The sequence below is a fragment of the Neovison vison genome, chromosome 2, assembly GCF_020171115.1.
Source record: "Neovison vison isolate M4711 chromosome 2, ASM_NN_V1, whole genome shotgun sequence".
In the NCBI taxonomy this organism is placed as follows: Eukaryota; Metazoa; Chordata; class Mammalia; order Carnivora; family Mustelidae; genus Neogale; species Neogale vison.
In genome coordinates, this window is record NC_058092.1 from 222,675,118 (window position 1) to 222,689,464 (window position 14,347).

Consider the following 14,347-nt stretch of genomic DNA (forward strand, 5'->3'; position numbering starts at 1 on the left):
GATGGTGATCACCACCAGGAAAACAGTTGCCATAGTTACAGGCCCACCTACTTTGTGTGAAGTGCTTGATTGGCTGGAGTGGAAAGTCCTGAGGTTAAAAGCAGCTTGGGGTGGGGGTGGGGGAGTTTCTGAAGGGACTGTGGTCGCTGAGAGGGGCCACACTGTTCCTACTCTGCTTCTCCAGGCCTCCTCCCTTCTAGGAGCCGGAGTGGTTTGATGGGGGAGGTCACGTGGCTGCACGCCCGGCAGAGGTACAGAGTTTGGTTTCTTATGTCAGTGGGGGTAGTGCTCAGACTCCCAGCAACTTTAGCCCATCTCTGCTTTCTAAAGAGATTATTATGGAGGGAGGGTTCTTTCTGCCTGGTTTATGGTTTGCTCAATCCTGGCCAGCCTGTGCCATAAGCCAGACAAGCCAGCTGCTCAACATCCACGATCAGATAGGATGAGCTGATCCAGGGTGGGAGAGTTTTAGTGGGATCTCTGGCTTCTCTCTAGCTGCCTTCCCTTTCCTCCTGCTCCCTCCACCCCAGCTGCCTCCCTTCAGCTTGTAAATCTGTGCCTTAATCATGTTTAGAGAAAAGGTAAAGGTTTGGAATGTGTGAATTTGAACTTGTCCAGAAACAGATAAAGGTGTGGAAGTACAAGATGAGCCCATAATCCCCCTGAGGGAAAGACAGAGGGGGAGAGGCAACCCTGTCCTCACATGCTCTCTCACATCTCCTTGGGTGTTTTGGGAAAAGGCATCAACTAACCTCAGGTTTTGCCAAGTAAATAAGACTGGATTTGAGCCTCTGTTTTCTTATTGACAAAGTGGAAAAATGCCAGGGGAAGAGCCCTTTGACCTTTCCTGTTCCTTGTTCTAAAACCCTAGGGCTCTGGTAGATTCATAATTAACCAAGTATCCCATGCTGGGAGATGGTAGCATGTTTCTTTCAGGTCTGCTTACAGGTTTGCCAAGGGAGCGTCCCTGAAGATCTAGCACACCCCGTACTAGCCCTCCAGAGTATGAGCAAGTAAAAGTCAGCTAGTACCTGTCCAGGCGTCCCCTGCAAACTTCCTGCCGTGTTCTCCACTCTTGCAAATGGTGATGCTGTCAGCGAATACGTAGCCACTAGATAGTAAATGTTTGAAGAGTCACAGGACAGTGGAGTAAAGGTTGAACTTGTATAAAGGGGGGAGACTGTTTCCTAGAGCTGAAACAAAGCAAGTTCCTTGGATCCAAAAGCCACTCCTTTAGGTGATCATGCAGACGCCAGTTCTAGAAGCCAAGGAGGGGGCACTGGCCTTGGCTTCCTGACGATGACACGATGCTCGTTTCTGAAAATGTTTACGTGAGGGGCCAACAATCTCCGGTCACCGAGACATGACCTTTTATGTTCTTCAGCACCTGATATTTATCCTGGGAGGCTAAAGACTCCTCCCCCCTGGCTTTGACGTGTTGTTCTTTCTCACACCTGTTTCCACCAGGAATGAGTCGTTGCCCCCTGAATGGGGCCTCTCACCGTGTAGGGATCCTTAACCATACTTTGAAGTTTTCTTCTGGCGCTGCGTATAAGCTCAAATCTAGCAGGTTGGTTGAGCCTGAACCCCATATTTCTGATTTGAATATTTATTTTGTGGTCTTTGACCCTGTCTCCCAGATTACCACTCCCAACCCCCTACAAAGCCTTAGCAAGAACAAAAACATCCAGAAAGTGGAATGGGGGGAAGGGCAGCTGTCTGCTCACTAATCAAAGATACTAGATGAGTAACAGTGAGGTTTAGTTCCCAAGCCACTTTCAAGAATGTTCTACGTTTTCTTTTTTTTTTTAATATTTTATTTATTATTTGACCGAGAGAGAGAAAGATCACAAGTAGGCAGAGAGGCAGCCAGAGAGAGGGAGAAGCAGGCTCCCTGCTGAGCAGAAAGCCCGATGCGGGGCTCGATCCCAGGACCCTGAGATCATGACCTGAGCCGAAGGCAAAGGCTTAACCCACTGAGCCACCCAGGCACCCAATAATGTTCTATGTTTTCCAAGAACACCCTCATGGCTACAGTGTCTCAAACACTGAGCAAACAAAGTGTCCTTGACTTAATAGTCTTTCTCTGGCGGGGGTGCACTTTGAACCCATAAGCATGATCTGCTTCTCCATCCGATCAGGGGCCTGTGTGGCCCTAGGCTTGTCGTCTGAGCAGCTCCTCTCCAGCGTGTAGCTATCTAAAGCCAGGCAGGATGTCCCTTCTGCCTCCTCCACCCTCTTCAGTTTCTTGTCAGGAGAGACCAGAACCCCTCCCACTTCCTGGTATTTCCGCTCCACTCCTCGTGTGAAAAGTTCCCAAATAACTCTCTAGCCAGGCACTCAGGGCTATGCTCTTGTGCTGCGAGCCCAGGGGGCCAAGACTGCAGAGCAGAGGACCATGTCCTTAAAGGCTCGGTAAGGGAGGAGGTGTTGACCTATCCTCCCCTCCACCCCCCCGAGGAATTGACGCCCCCATTGCGTTGATTCCCGCGCAGTGAGGACTGTGGTTCCTGACTCGCTGTCCTGGAGGAGGTCCTGCAGCGAGATGGCTGGGACCACTGGTCTCGAAGGAGATTTAAGCTGCCTTGGACACATCAGGGAGTGTCTAAGCCACAGGTTTCCTTATTTCTAAATACCCTAATGAGCTCACGTGAGGATTAGATGGAGCAACAGAGACGTAGGACACACAGGGTAGTGCCTGGCGTGGAACCAGCCAGGGAGTGACAGCAGGTTTGTAATACGGGACTGTTGCCTCAGTCAAGGTCATGACCTCTGTCGAATGGGGGCTACAGAAAGGAGAGGTTCAGGTAAAAGATCTTGCTGTCTTCAAGTTCCTCCGGAGCCGCTGTGACATGTTCGTGGCTGCCACTGGGAGACACCACTTGTGTTTCTATTCTAAAGGCATTAACGCCGAGGACCTTTGGTCTAAATCGGTGTCGCCCGAGAAAGATACAATGCAAGTCAAACACGTAGCTTAAAAATCCTCAGCAGGCTTCGTTATAAGAGGAAAAGAAGCAAGGAGAATTAGTTATCTAGCGTATCCTGGATTTTATCATTTCACCATGTGATCAGTGTGCTAAAAAAAAATGGAGGTGTGACGCTGTTTTCTTCATGCTAAGTCTCCAGACTTTAGTGTGTGTTTTGTACACATCTAAATGTGGACTTACCCCCCCTTCCAGTGCTCAGGAGCCGTATGCGGCTCCTGGTGAGAGAAGCAGGCAGCACAGACCTTAAGCATCTCTCTGAACTCCGTCTAACCTGCTGGGAAATAGTGATGATCTTTATGGGGTTGTTGAGGGCTCCGGGAATTTAGAGCCGACACCTCTGTCAGGGATCTTTCCACCTTCCATCTGATTCTTAAACACTCGAGGAAAGCACTTGCTGACAAAGAAGCAAGTTGTCTGTGTCACTGTGTGACAACCTTGCTGACATCATGAATCTGAGAGCAGGTGTATTTCTATGACCCACCAATGCCCGCATTGAGGCCAGTCACAAGCTTGTGACCCAGCCACGGCGAAGGCTGAGGGTCAGTACGTCGTGGCCCATCCGTGTGCTGTGGCTTACCAGTCAGAAAGCTCTGATCTAAGTCTACTAGGCAGTTGCTGTGTGTGTATGGGAGTGGGGCACGAAGAAGCTGGCATATCAGGAGAGAAGGAAAACTTCGTATTGCAAATCTGTACAAACACTTCTCTCGTTCCCCAAGTGCTCGTACTTGAGTAACACTTCCTTCCCACAAAGAATGACCAAGTGGCCTCAAGAGCCTGGGTGCCCCAAGCGGGGACTGTCCACGACGCAAGCTAAGGAAAAGTGAGCTGCTCTAGCCCGGAGCTGGGGGCCAGCTTCCCGCAGGCGTGTGGTGACGTCCTATGGGGCAGGATGGACAGCGGGGCCCAGCACGGAGCTGTGGGCACTCGCAGCCCAGCAGACCACCGAGCAGACCCCCTGAGGGTCACACAGCTGGATCTAGGGTGCGGTGGCCCCTTCTAGGTGAGTGAAGTGAGGCTCTGTGTGGGAAATGATCTCAGTGGCAGGAAGGATATCCAGGCAAATGGAAAACCCTTCTGAGGAGGGAAAGTAGCTGTCATTCCAGCCTTGGCATCCGACGCTTATGGCTGGCATTGTGTCCTGCTTCCTCTAAGACAACAATTCTTCATTTTCTTTGAGAGGCCAGTGAAAGATCCCAAGATAAATGCATATATACGTGAATGTATATGTATATGTATGTGTGTGTATATATATGTATGTATACATACATATATACATACATATATACATACGTATATATGTATACGTATATGTATGTATACATATATACGTATACATATATACGTATACATATACATATACATACATACATATACATACATATATACATGTACATATACATATATGTATGTGTATGTATGTATGTATATATATGCTTGCTGGCAAGGGGTTCGTAGAATGGATTGTACTCCCAGGTACACACGTAAGCACTGGGCTCAAAGGTCCTTCAACTCAAAATCTGACTCTGAGACTCCGCCAGCTATAAGCCCCATGCCTTGGGCAAGTTAATTGGCCTCTCTTAGACTTTCTTCTGCGGAATAATAACTTCCGCGTGGTGAGATTAAATGAGATACTGCAGACGAAGCTCTCAGAACAGCGCCGTCATGTGGGACATGCTCAGTAATGTTCCTGACCCCCTTGAAGGCCTTCAGAAAGGAGTTGCCATGAGAACCATAGCTTGCTACCTGAAAAGGTGTACTTTGAGTGCCATAAGGCTTTTGAAATGTCAGATAACCAAGGGAAGGGTGGGTATGGAATCCTGATAATTGGAACGGCCAATTAAGGCACGCTTGTTAAGAGTTTAAGGAACTTTGCCCTTTCCTTTTCACATTTCAGTAGAAGGGTAAACTTCAAAGTCAGCTCTGCCATGTGGGAAGCTAAAGGTCAGTCCCCCGCAGACTTATTTGTGTCCACGTGCCATCACGATGTCTGTCCTGCCATACAGCCCTTCTAGGGTGGGGCGTCTCACCTCCATCCTATGTTAACCTGAGTAGGCTCCGCCTGTAGTCCTGTTAACCCGAGTAGACTCCGCCTATAGCCCCAGGGCTCTGCTCTTTCTCCTTCTGTCACATTGCCCTACTTCTAAAGACTTGAATTAGCAGTCAAAACTGGCTAAAATCCTGCCTGAGGAAGTGTTCCCCATACCACAAATCATAACCATCTGGCAGGTCTACTGGGACGGCCAAAAGACGTTCTTGTCTCAGGCCCCAACAGATACCCAGGGTTTGGGTGCTGAAGGTGCTGTCCCCACCTATACCTCACAGGTTTGTTAGTTAATAGTGGAAACGTTTTCTAAACCGGGAGAAGCTGTATAAATGCACCGTGGGGCTTATCCCCCCAAACATAGTCCCTTATGGCGTTTCAATAGTGGGGCTCGCGAGAGGCCAAGGGGTGGCTTGGTACAGCATTGCTCCTAGTGGGTTTCCTAGACCAGCAGATACTGCTGTCTGTCACCTGGAATTGTTAGAAATTCAGGTTCTCAGGCCCTCACCCAGGCCTAGGGAATCCTAAGCTCGGGCACCAGCCCATGAGTTGGTATTGTAATAAGCTCTCCAGGGGCCTATGTTGTTCGCTAAAGTCTACAAACTCTTGGTTTGGAGCGTCTTCCTCTACCAGGTCTGGCATTAGTAGGTTGCTAATGAACACAGCTTGGCAGGGGTCCAGCCAGACGAGTCCAGCTGGCGTCCCCGGTTCTCATGGAACATGTTCTTTGGTTACCACTCACAAAGCCCTCTTTCTTCAGGTGCTGAGGCTGGATTAGGGCTGTGTGCCATGAAATGACTTTAAAGGTTAATGCACCTCAGACCCGGATGAGAATCTGGCCGACTGACAGCCCCTCCTTCACACAGGAGTCTGCAAGATGAGATATTGGCTTCTGACTTTGATGTCATTGGTTGACTGACTGAACACAATTGAAGAAACCCAGCACAGCATGACCTCCTACTTCTGCCAGCCCAGGATCCAGGAAGTGGTCGAGTGTCTGAAGTCTGCTGGTGGTTAAATGAGCACGGGTTAATGAAGCAGAATCCTAGCCAGGCAAAGGCACTGGGGTGACTGTGTGGGGCCAAGATCAGGTGTCGCTTTCACAACGAACTAGTTGTATAATTCTGGGTGATTTCCTTCACCTGAAGGGCCTTGGCCCTCACCTATAACACATAAACTCAACACAGTCTGTGAGTCTCTTTGTTTTCCCTTTCTTTTGAGTAGTGGTGCCCTGCAGTCTTGAAGATTTTAGAACCAGAAATGGTGACTAGTGACCTCAGCATGCAAAGAGTGAGGGACACCTGGATGGCTCAGTTGGTTAAGCGTCTGACTCTCGGTTTCGGCTCAGGTCGTGATCTCGGGGTCATGAGCAGGAACCGCGCGTTCGGATCTGCGCTCAGCATGGAATCAGCTGGAAATTCTTTCCCCCTTCCTCGGCTCCTCCTCCCACTCACTTTCTCTCTCTAAAATAAAAAAATAATAATAATACCTTTTTAAAAAAATGGAAAGAGAGAGCAGAGGTTGAACCGTGATATACTAGCAATGAGCTTCTTCAAGGGCCTTGCTAACCTGTGGGAGGTGAATTCTCCCCGAGATTCTGCATTCTAAATACAGCCCAGGTAGGCTTGTCCCTCAGTCTAGATGTTGGAATGATTCATCTTATTTCGTTGTCTTGGAAATGTTCTAATTATGCAGGGGCCACTGGCCCCTTCTAGCAGGAGTCTGGTCTTGAAATGCAGCCCTCTGCTTATCCAATTCTTAAAGTTACAGTTTGAGTCAATCAAAGTGCCTTCCCATGTTCTTCTCAACCTCAACTCACGGGCTTTATAAAGGTTTTGCTTGTTAAACATCAGCTTTCGGAGCAGAGGGCTGTCTTTTTTCTTCTTCCTCCTCAACCCTTGCATAACGATCTCGGTTTTAACCTTTTACCAAATTCTATGCTTGTCACTGTTGGAGGTTACTCCAATGTGTTTGAACAGGTAACTTCTACCTTTGAACTTCTATCGCAATAGGTTCAAAGGTTCCAGGGAAGCTTGTGGGTCACTCTTGGGACGGGACGCATTGGCTTCAGATGTGGCCTTGTTGCAGGAGCTGTGGAAGGGGCAGAGGTGTCTGAATGAACTGGTACAGCCAGCCGTGAGGGGGCATTCTCAGGACGCAGCAAGCGAGTGTATTCTTACAAGGTAAGCTGCAGTAATGCTCCCTACTCTAAAGTTTATACATTTATGGGACAGCTAAGGACGGGGGGTGGGAAGGTGAGACGCAGGTCTCTTCTCGGTCTAAGGGCTCTTTTCCAACGTGAGATTACACTTGGTTAAGTAGTAACCTCCGCTGACCTGCGTGGAGGCAAAGGAGAAACCAGTTGTAAAGTGGTTGGAAATGTGAAAGCTGGCAGGGGGTAGGTCTGGGAGAGAAAGTTGTTAATTTCACTAAATGGAAACTAACACCGAGTTAAAAGCCTTAACTAAGGGTTAGAGACCAAACCAAGCTGCCTGTCTCCATCTTTCATTCAAAATTTTGTCTGTCAGAACGGTTACAAAGGCTATCTGCCAGCTGCTGATGGCAGCAAATCGCATTTGGAAGGGACTAGGGGAAGAGAACCCTTAGTGGACACTGTCTTGGGTGCTGGAGTCTATACTAGGTATGTGACTGTGTGATCTGCGTTTCCTCATCTACCTGCCACCTTCTGTGAGGCAGGTGGTATTGTTCCCTTATCACAGGTGAATAAGGGGCTTTGGGGCTGTTCACAGCACGCCCAGGGCTACCTACCTAGGAGGCGATATGGCTGAGATTAGAGTCCCATCAGTTTGTCCCTCTAGGCTGCTGCTGCCTGATGCAGAATTCTCATCTGTTTCCAAAATCTTCCATTATCTCCTGAAATCCTGGGAGTGTCACTTATGTGCAGCTAGGATAGAATAGGAATGTGACTCCAGCTGGACTTTTTAAACGACCGAGGTGCTTCTGAACTTGGGCATCCAGTCCTGAAGGAAGACAGGAAAAAAAAACAGAAAAGTTCCTCTCACTCCAAGCTCTTCATTTATCGGGTAAAAGAAGCCAGCACTCTGGGTGTTAGAAGAGCTGAAACTTGACACCTAGTCTGCTCGGGCTGGAGGGAGCTGCTTCTTAAAGGAATGAGCTCCTGAAACTAAACAAAGCCAAGGTCCCTCCAGCTGTGAGATGACCCAGGAGATAGTTTGGCAGGGTGGCTAACCACCTCTTCCCACACTTGGTCTCTCTTCCCTGTCTAAAGTGGGCTCCTGTGAGGCCAAGGGATCAGCTGCCATCTCTGAGATTGCAACATAGCTCACCCTGGCTTTTTTTTTTTTTTTTTTTTTTCTAATCCCCTAATTTGGAGGTGTTTAGGACTTCCTCCCTGTAGAAAGAACGAGTCCTAACCTAGCTCTGCTAAAGGGCCAGGACCATGCTGAACTTAACATAAGCCTTTTTGAAGTGACTAAGGCTGGAGAAAGTGTTGCTTCATTTTGGGGTGTTGGTTGTGGGGACAGGTGGGAGCAAGAGAACTCATGATTTCGGCCTCCAAATTTAAGAAACCCTCGTGCCCTTCTGTGGTCCCAGCCTTAGACAAGTCCAGTGAGACTCCTGCAGGTCCTGATCTCCTGTAGACGAATCTCCAGGACACTTCCAGGGGGTCTACCCATTCAGAACAATTTTCCCAATAACACTAAGAAGCGATTTGCCTTTTCCTGTTACCGGCTCACACGGGTACAGTGGGTTTTCCAGAAGCTGCAAGACATGGGACCAATCAGACAGGGCGTGGTGTACATGCTTGTTGCCTTCCTTTCAGAAGGTCCCAGTTTTTAATTTGGGGAGGTGAGGGAGGCAGCAGACTAGATTTGTGGTTTATATTTTAAGGTATGAGAGGGATGAGCTTGTAGGTCAGAGGAAAAGAACACAGCCTCTTGGTCTGTGTCCTGTGGTTCCTGACTTGCTTGTTTTGTTGACTTTATTGGAAGTGCCTGGGGACTGAGGCAGGTGGGGGTAGGGAGGCGCAGGGGTTGGAGGAGGGCGACCCGGTGCCAGGTGCCCCAGCATCGGGAGGGATGCGAGGGCTGAGCTCCCTGCCCTGGGAGTCGAGGGGGGAGCCGTGTCCCCTTCCTGGCACAGGCCGTCCGCTTGGGGCTCCTGCAGTCATGCAGTTTGTTTGCTTGCTCTGTCTTGGTTTCACGGTAGTCAGACCCTGGAGCAAAAGGTGATTGTGGGCTCCCGGCAGGCTCTTGTTTCAGCCCTAGGGCTAGGGGTTAAGGCTTTGAAAAGGAGCCAGGGCAGCCTGGGCGGCTGTTCTCCTCCTGGCCAGAACAGCTTCCACTTTCAGTTGTGAGAGAAAAACCAGGAAGTGAGGTCCCTGAGCACGTTAGAAAGCCCGGTCATGGCCTGACTCGGGACAGCTCAGGCAGGGCACTGTGGGGGACACTCGGAGCCGTGACCACCTGCCTGCCGGGATGCTCTGAAGCCAGCCGGTCCCTGGAGGAACGGGGGCTGAGGGAAGAGGGCCAGGGATTCTGTGCCAGGAAGAACCCGGAGCCAGGAAACTCCGTTCGGAGGAAGCTCTGAGAAATGCACCCCTCTCACAGGGTAAGGGGAATGTCCTGGGTGGGTGGGTGGGGTATTTAGCAAGGGGTCTGGTGAGCATGGGGCAGAGGCTGAAGGGGCACCCTCACCCCCAGCTTCAGCCCATCTAAAGCCTGCCGGGTCCCTGGCACGTGTCAGTGCTCTCTCTCTCTCTCTCTCTCTCTCTCTCTCTCTCTGTCTCTCTGTCTGTCTCTCTTTCTCTCAGATCTCTAAGGGACACCTTTAAACCTTCCTTACCAGGAGGCACGAAGGGAAGGAGGAAGGTGGGGGGGGTGGATTGGATTTTTTTTCCTTCTCCTGCCTCTCTTGGGGGAGGAGGACTACAGGAGAGACCTCTTCAATTTTCATTGTGAACACTGGCTCCTTCTATGGACAGAGGTAATGAATGGGTGGAGGATAGATGGTTTCTGGATGAACTTAGCTCTGTTTCATGGGTAGAGTCACAAGTTGAATCTCAGACGGACTTCAAGGACCCTCAAAGAGTGAGCTGGAGGAAGGAGCTCCCTGGTTGGGGCTTATTACCTTGGGTGGGTATTAATCTGCTGCATGGTTTGAAAAGGCAGATTGAATCTGGAGTTTTAACATGTAGGTGACTGGTCCTTTCCATCAGCCACAGAGTCTTAAAAGTAGTGACATTTAATTTTGAAAAAGATTGATTTAGTAAAAAAAAAAAAATTAATGGAATAATAGATTTCACTTGACCCCTCCCTTTCTATTCCAGCATGAGAGTAACTCTGTCGGGGTCCCCTCCAATGGATAAGTATTTGAGATGAACACAGAATAGTCTTGGAAGAGGCAGGGTAAAAATTCTTGTAGGCATCACTTGTGTGCTTGGCACAATGAAGAGAACAAAAAACAAAGGCCACAAATACTTATAAAACAGGCAGATTAAAGAGTTAAATAGATGATATGTAATAAGGTGCAAGGTGGGGGTTTTAGCAAAATGCAAGGTAGGTGTACCCCCAGGTAAACACATTCCAAGTTTATTTAAACACACACACACACACACTCCAGTCCAAACAGAATGTTTCAGCCAGGTATTTCTCTAGGTCCTGACCTAAAGTAGTCTTCTCCCCCAGGCTAGATTCTAACTCTTCGAGGGCAAAAGCACGGACTAGAACATCAGAGTATCATCGAATGCTTAAGTGCTAAACACACAGTGGGGCCACAGATTCTATAGGGAGGCTCGGGGTCCGAGAAGGAAAGAAAAGGTGGGAGATGGAGCCATGGTCAGCAGCAGCTCCTAAGAGCTGCTCTTAACATTTCCTTAAGACAAGCTTAGGATGTGGATGGTTTCACCATGTTATAGCTGAGGTGGCTCAGAGAAGCGAAGGACCTTTCCAAGGTCAAACAGAGATCCAAGGTGTAGTCCATGTGCTACTGGAAACCAGGCTGCATCCACTCCTGTGCGGAGTTTGTCTTTCTTCAGATTTCCTAGAAAATCGCATTTGTACAAAGATCTTCCTACGTGGGGACCTGGGAAGATACTGAGTTCACTTATGTATTAGTACTTTCAGGTGGGGACATTTTTCTAGAGCTGCAAATATGACCCCTTTCATTCATTCACTATTTTCTGTGGGGCAATGCTAGGACTTCTTTTGGTGGGTGGGGGGTGGGGGGGTGGAGTTTATCTTTGAATCTTCTAAACAGTCCTGCAAAACAGGTTCGTTGTTTCACAGATGGGGAAACTGAGTCTTCGCCGTAAAGAAACTGGACACGCTCTGAAAAGGTTGAAACTGGGATTTGAACTTTCGCTCCTGTGGTGATGGAGGCAAATTTGTCTCCGTTCCAGATGAGTCTAGAGGTGCCTGGGTGTCTCGGTCACCTGAGGGTCCCGCTCTTGTTTCAGCTCAGGTCATGATCTCAAGGTTGTGGGATGGAGCCCTGCGTCCAGTCTGCTCCCCCTCTTCCCCTCCCCCAGCTTGTGCTCTCTCTCTCTCTCTCTCTCTCACTGACACACATACAAATAAATAAATAAATCTTTAAAAAGAGAAAAGAAAAGAAAAAAAAATTCCAGGTGAGTCTAGTTTCGTGTCTTTTTTTTTTTTTAAATCTTTTTTTTTTTTTTTAAAGATTTTATTTATTTATTTGAGAGAGAGACAGTGAGAGAGAGCATGAGCGAGGAGAAGGTCAGAGAGCAAAGCAGACTCCCCATGGAGCTGGGAGCCCGATGTGGGACTCGATCCCGGGACTCCAGGATCACGCCCTGAGCCGAAGGCAGTCGTCCAACCAACTGCGCCACCCAGGCGTCCCTAGTTTCGTGTCTTGACCAAAGAACTAGAAACCAGGAGAAAGCTCTTTTTAAAGAACCCTCCCATTTCAAATCCTTAGAGAAAGCAAACAGTGGTGCCGGGATCGGAAGAGGAATGCGGAGTGAGAGCTTAATGGGCACAGGCTTTCCTTTGGGGGTGACAGAAGTGTTTGGGGACTAGACAGAAGTGGTGGTTGCACAACAGTGTGAATATGCTAAATGCCACGGAATTGTTCACTTTAAATGATGTTATATGAATCGCACCTGGGGGGGGTGCGTCGTCCTACCTCCAGGCAGGTGATCTTGGGCCAGGATCCGGCAGCCAGTGAGAAACCAGGAATGAGGGTTGTGCTTCCGCCCGTCTCCTATTGTTGGCCAGCAGGTGCACTGACTTTCACTGGGTGTGCAACCCGAGGTGATTTTCAGGCATGATGACCTGTCCCCAGCAGCCCCGAGTCAGCCAGCATTGTTCTTGTCCCACTCTGCTGTAAATGCATGAAGGGCTTTCTCTCCCCTAGGCAACCAGGCATCTGAATCAAAAGAGGACTCTCTCACTCACTCTTCCCCTGGAAACCTAGGGCCTGACATGTCTTAAGCTCTTAATCCATGTCTTTTGAATAAATACATGAGTCTTGGAGTTTGGAAAGTCAAGCAACCTTGTACAGCTGAGACCAGGTCATGGCTTTGTCCCTCTCCGGGGGAGCTGGTAGCTGATCTTGGGGTCTCCGTGGGTCAGTCTGCCCTATGAGGTGCGAGTTTGTGAGTCCCTGCAGGACAGGATACAGGGGTGGGCTAGGGTTGGAGGAGAGAGCTGGGTCAGAATTAAGGGCTACATGGTGCCCTCTCCAACAAGACATCCTCTGTTTAAATAGAAATGAGAAGTTGTTAAGACCTTTGCTTGTAAGCTGGAGAGCAGTTACAGAATGAAGGTCATCAGGAGGGCCAGTGGCGCAATGGATAACGTGTCTGACTACAGAATGAAGGTCATGATCATCACTTCTCTTTCAGGAAGCCTCAGGATGAAACATCTGATACTTAACAAGGAGTCAGATACTGGGGAAAGTGGGGGGAGGGGGAGGGAACCAGTCTTCCCGAGGACATCCCATGTACCCAGCAGTGCACTCGAGGGGAGAGTGTATAGCATCCCTTTTAAGTAGGAACTGTCACCTGTCTCTTCTTGTGTACAGTTGAGGGAAATGGGCGCTCAGTGACATTATGTAACTATTCCCTGCACCACGTGAATGGTGGAACATTGTTCCAGCGCCAGAACAGGCAATGGCCTTGAAAGTTGGCTGCTGGAAATGAGACCGTTGGCAATAAAGCTAATTGTTTGCACTTTGACTCCAGTGACCCCTGACCACCGGCAGACCAGGTGGCAGGAGGGCTGACTCTGCAGGAGCCCGAGCAGGAAGGCTTCTCTCACAACATTGCACATCAGGGCTTTTAGCCTGCGTGGGTGACAGGGGCCTAGCACTTTGTCCACACTATCTCTTTACAAGCTCTCTTATCAAGTCCAGTGGACTTCTGGGACTGATTCTCCTGACCCCACTGGTCCCATCATCTACTCCGTCAGCAACAAACTTGGGAAACCTTTGGGGGTGCTTCCTGCGTCAAGGTTTTCCTTAGAGTAGGGCTGCTGGGCTGTGGTTTTCTGGAAGCCCCATGGTAGATCCAGGGGGACTGTGTCGATCTGAGATCTGGTGGGATTTGTCACTGCCAGCCACCAGGCTATGGGTGGCTCAGCTGTCCTATGCTATCTTCACAAACTGAGTTAAGAGGCTTTCCGTATTTGATGTAATAAGGGTTTTTTCTTAAATACCACTCAGCTCAACTGTAAGGCCTGGTACCACAAGCCTTGCTGGTGTTGGTGAGCTGAAATGAAGAGTGTCTCCACCAGCCCTGGGTACTGTCTCCCCCAGCCTTCTTGGAGGCTTTTCCTCCCCCATACCCTTTCAACTAGAGATGGATTCTCTACCTCCATCAGAAACAGTCCTTCACTGTTTCCCTTTCCCAAATAGGATGATTGTCTCATGGGAGTGACTCAAGCCACACTCTACCTCTCCCCCCTATCTCGTGGTTGCCCTCCCCCCCCACCTTCCACTTAAGTTTATCTGGCCTACTGTGGTAACTTGTCTCTCCATTAAAAAAAAAAAAAAAGGATGGAGAGTTGCAGGCAACAGTTGAAAAAGAAGGTTTGGTGACAGAGACTCTGGTTAGAATCAGAGTTGGAGACTTAACAGCCATGGGTTTAATTGGTGGGGTCATCCTCCTTAACTGACCTTGGAAATGAAACTGGCAACAAAGGCAATAAAGCCAGGATCAAAACTCACACATCCGTGAGAGTCTAGTGTTCCATACGGCCCCCTTCATCTACTCCAGTTGACTCTAGGCTTTCCCTCCTTCAGATTTATTAGCTAGCTCCATTTGCTGAATCCTTCTAGAATTGTTCTCAGTGTTCAACAGACCCGTAAGTCCCCC

General features: G+C 49.1%; 1 protein-coding gene across 4 annotated transcripts in view; it reads left to right on the forward strand.

The window, feature by feature from the left end:
- The window catches only part of ACSL5 (acyl-CoA synthetase long chain family member 5), a 61,822-nt gene that overhangs the window by 10,080 nt on the left and 37,395 nt on the right, over positions 1 to 14,347 (forward strand). For 2 of the 4 annotated variants that reach the window (XM_044240506.1, XM_044240510.1), the window contains exon 1: positions 9,327 to 9,621. Coding sequence is in view for 1 of the 4 variants with exons in the window: in XM_044240510.1 (XP_044096445.1) it covers positions 9,604 to 9,621 (18 nt within the window). In the remaining 3 variants the exon portion in view is untranslated. Of the gene's footprint in view, positions 1 to 5,788; positions 6,219 to 6,898; positions 7,008 to 7,116; positions 7,212 to 9,326; positions 9,622 to 14,347 lie in introns of those variants that run through there. The other 2 variants (XM_044240509.1, XM_044240508.1) reach the window with 2 other exon arrangements.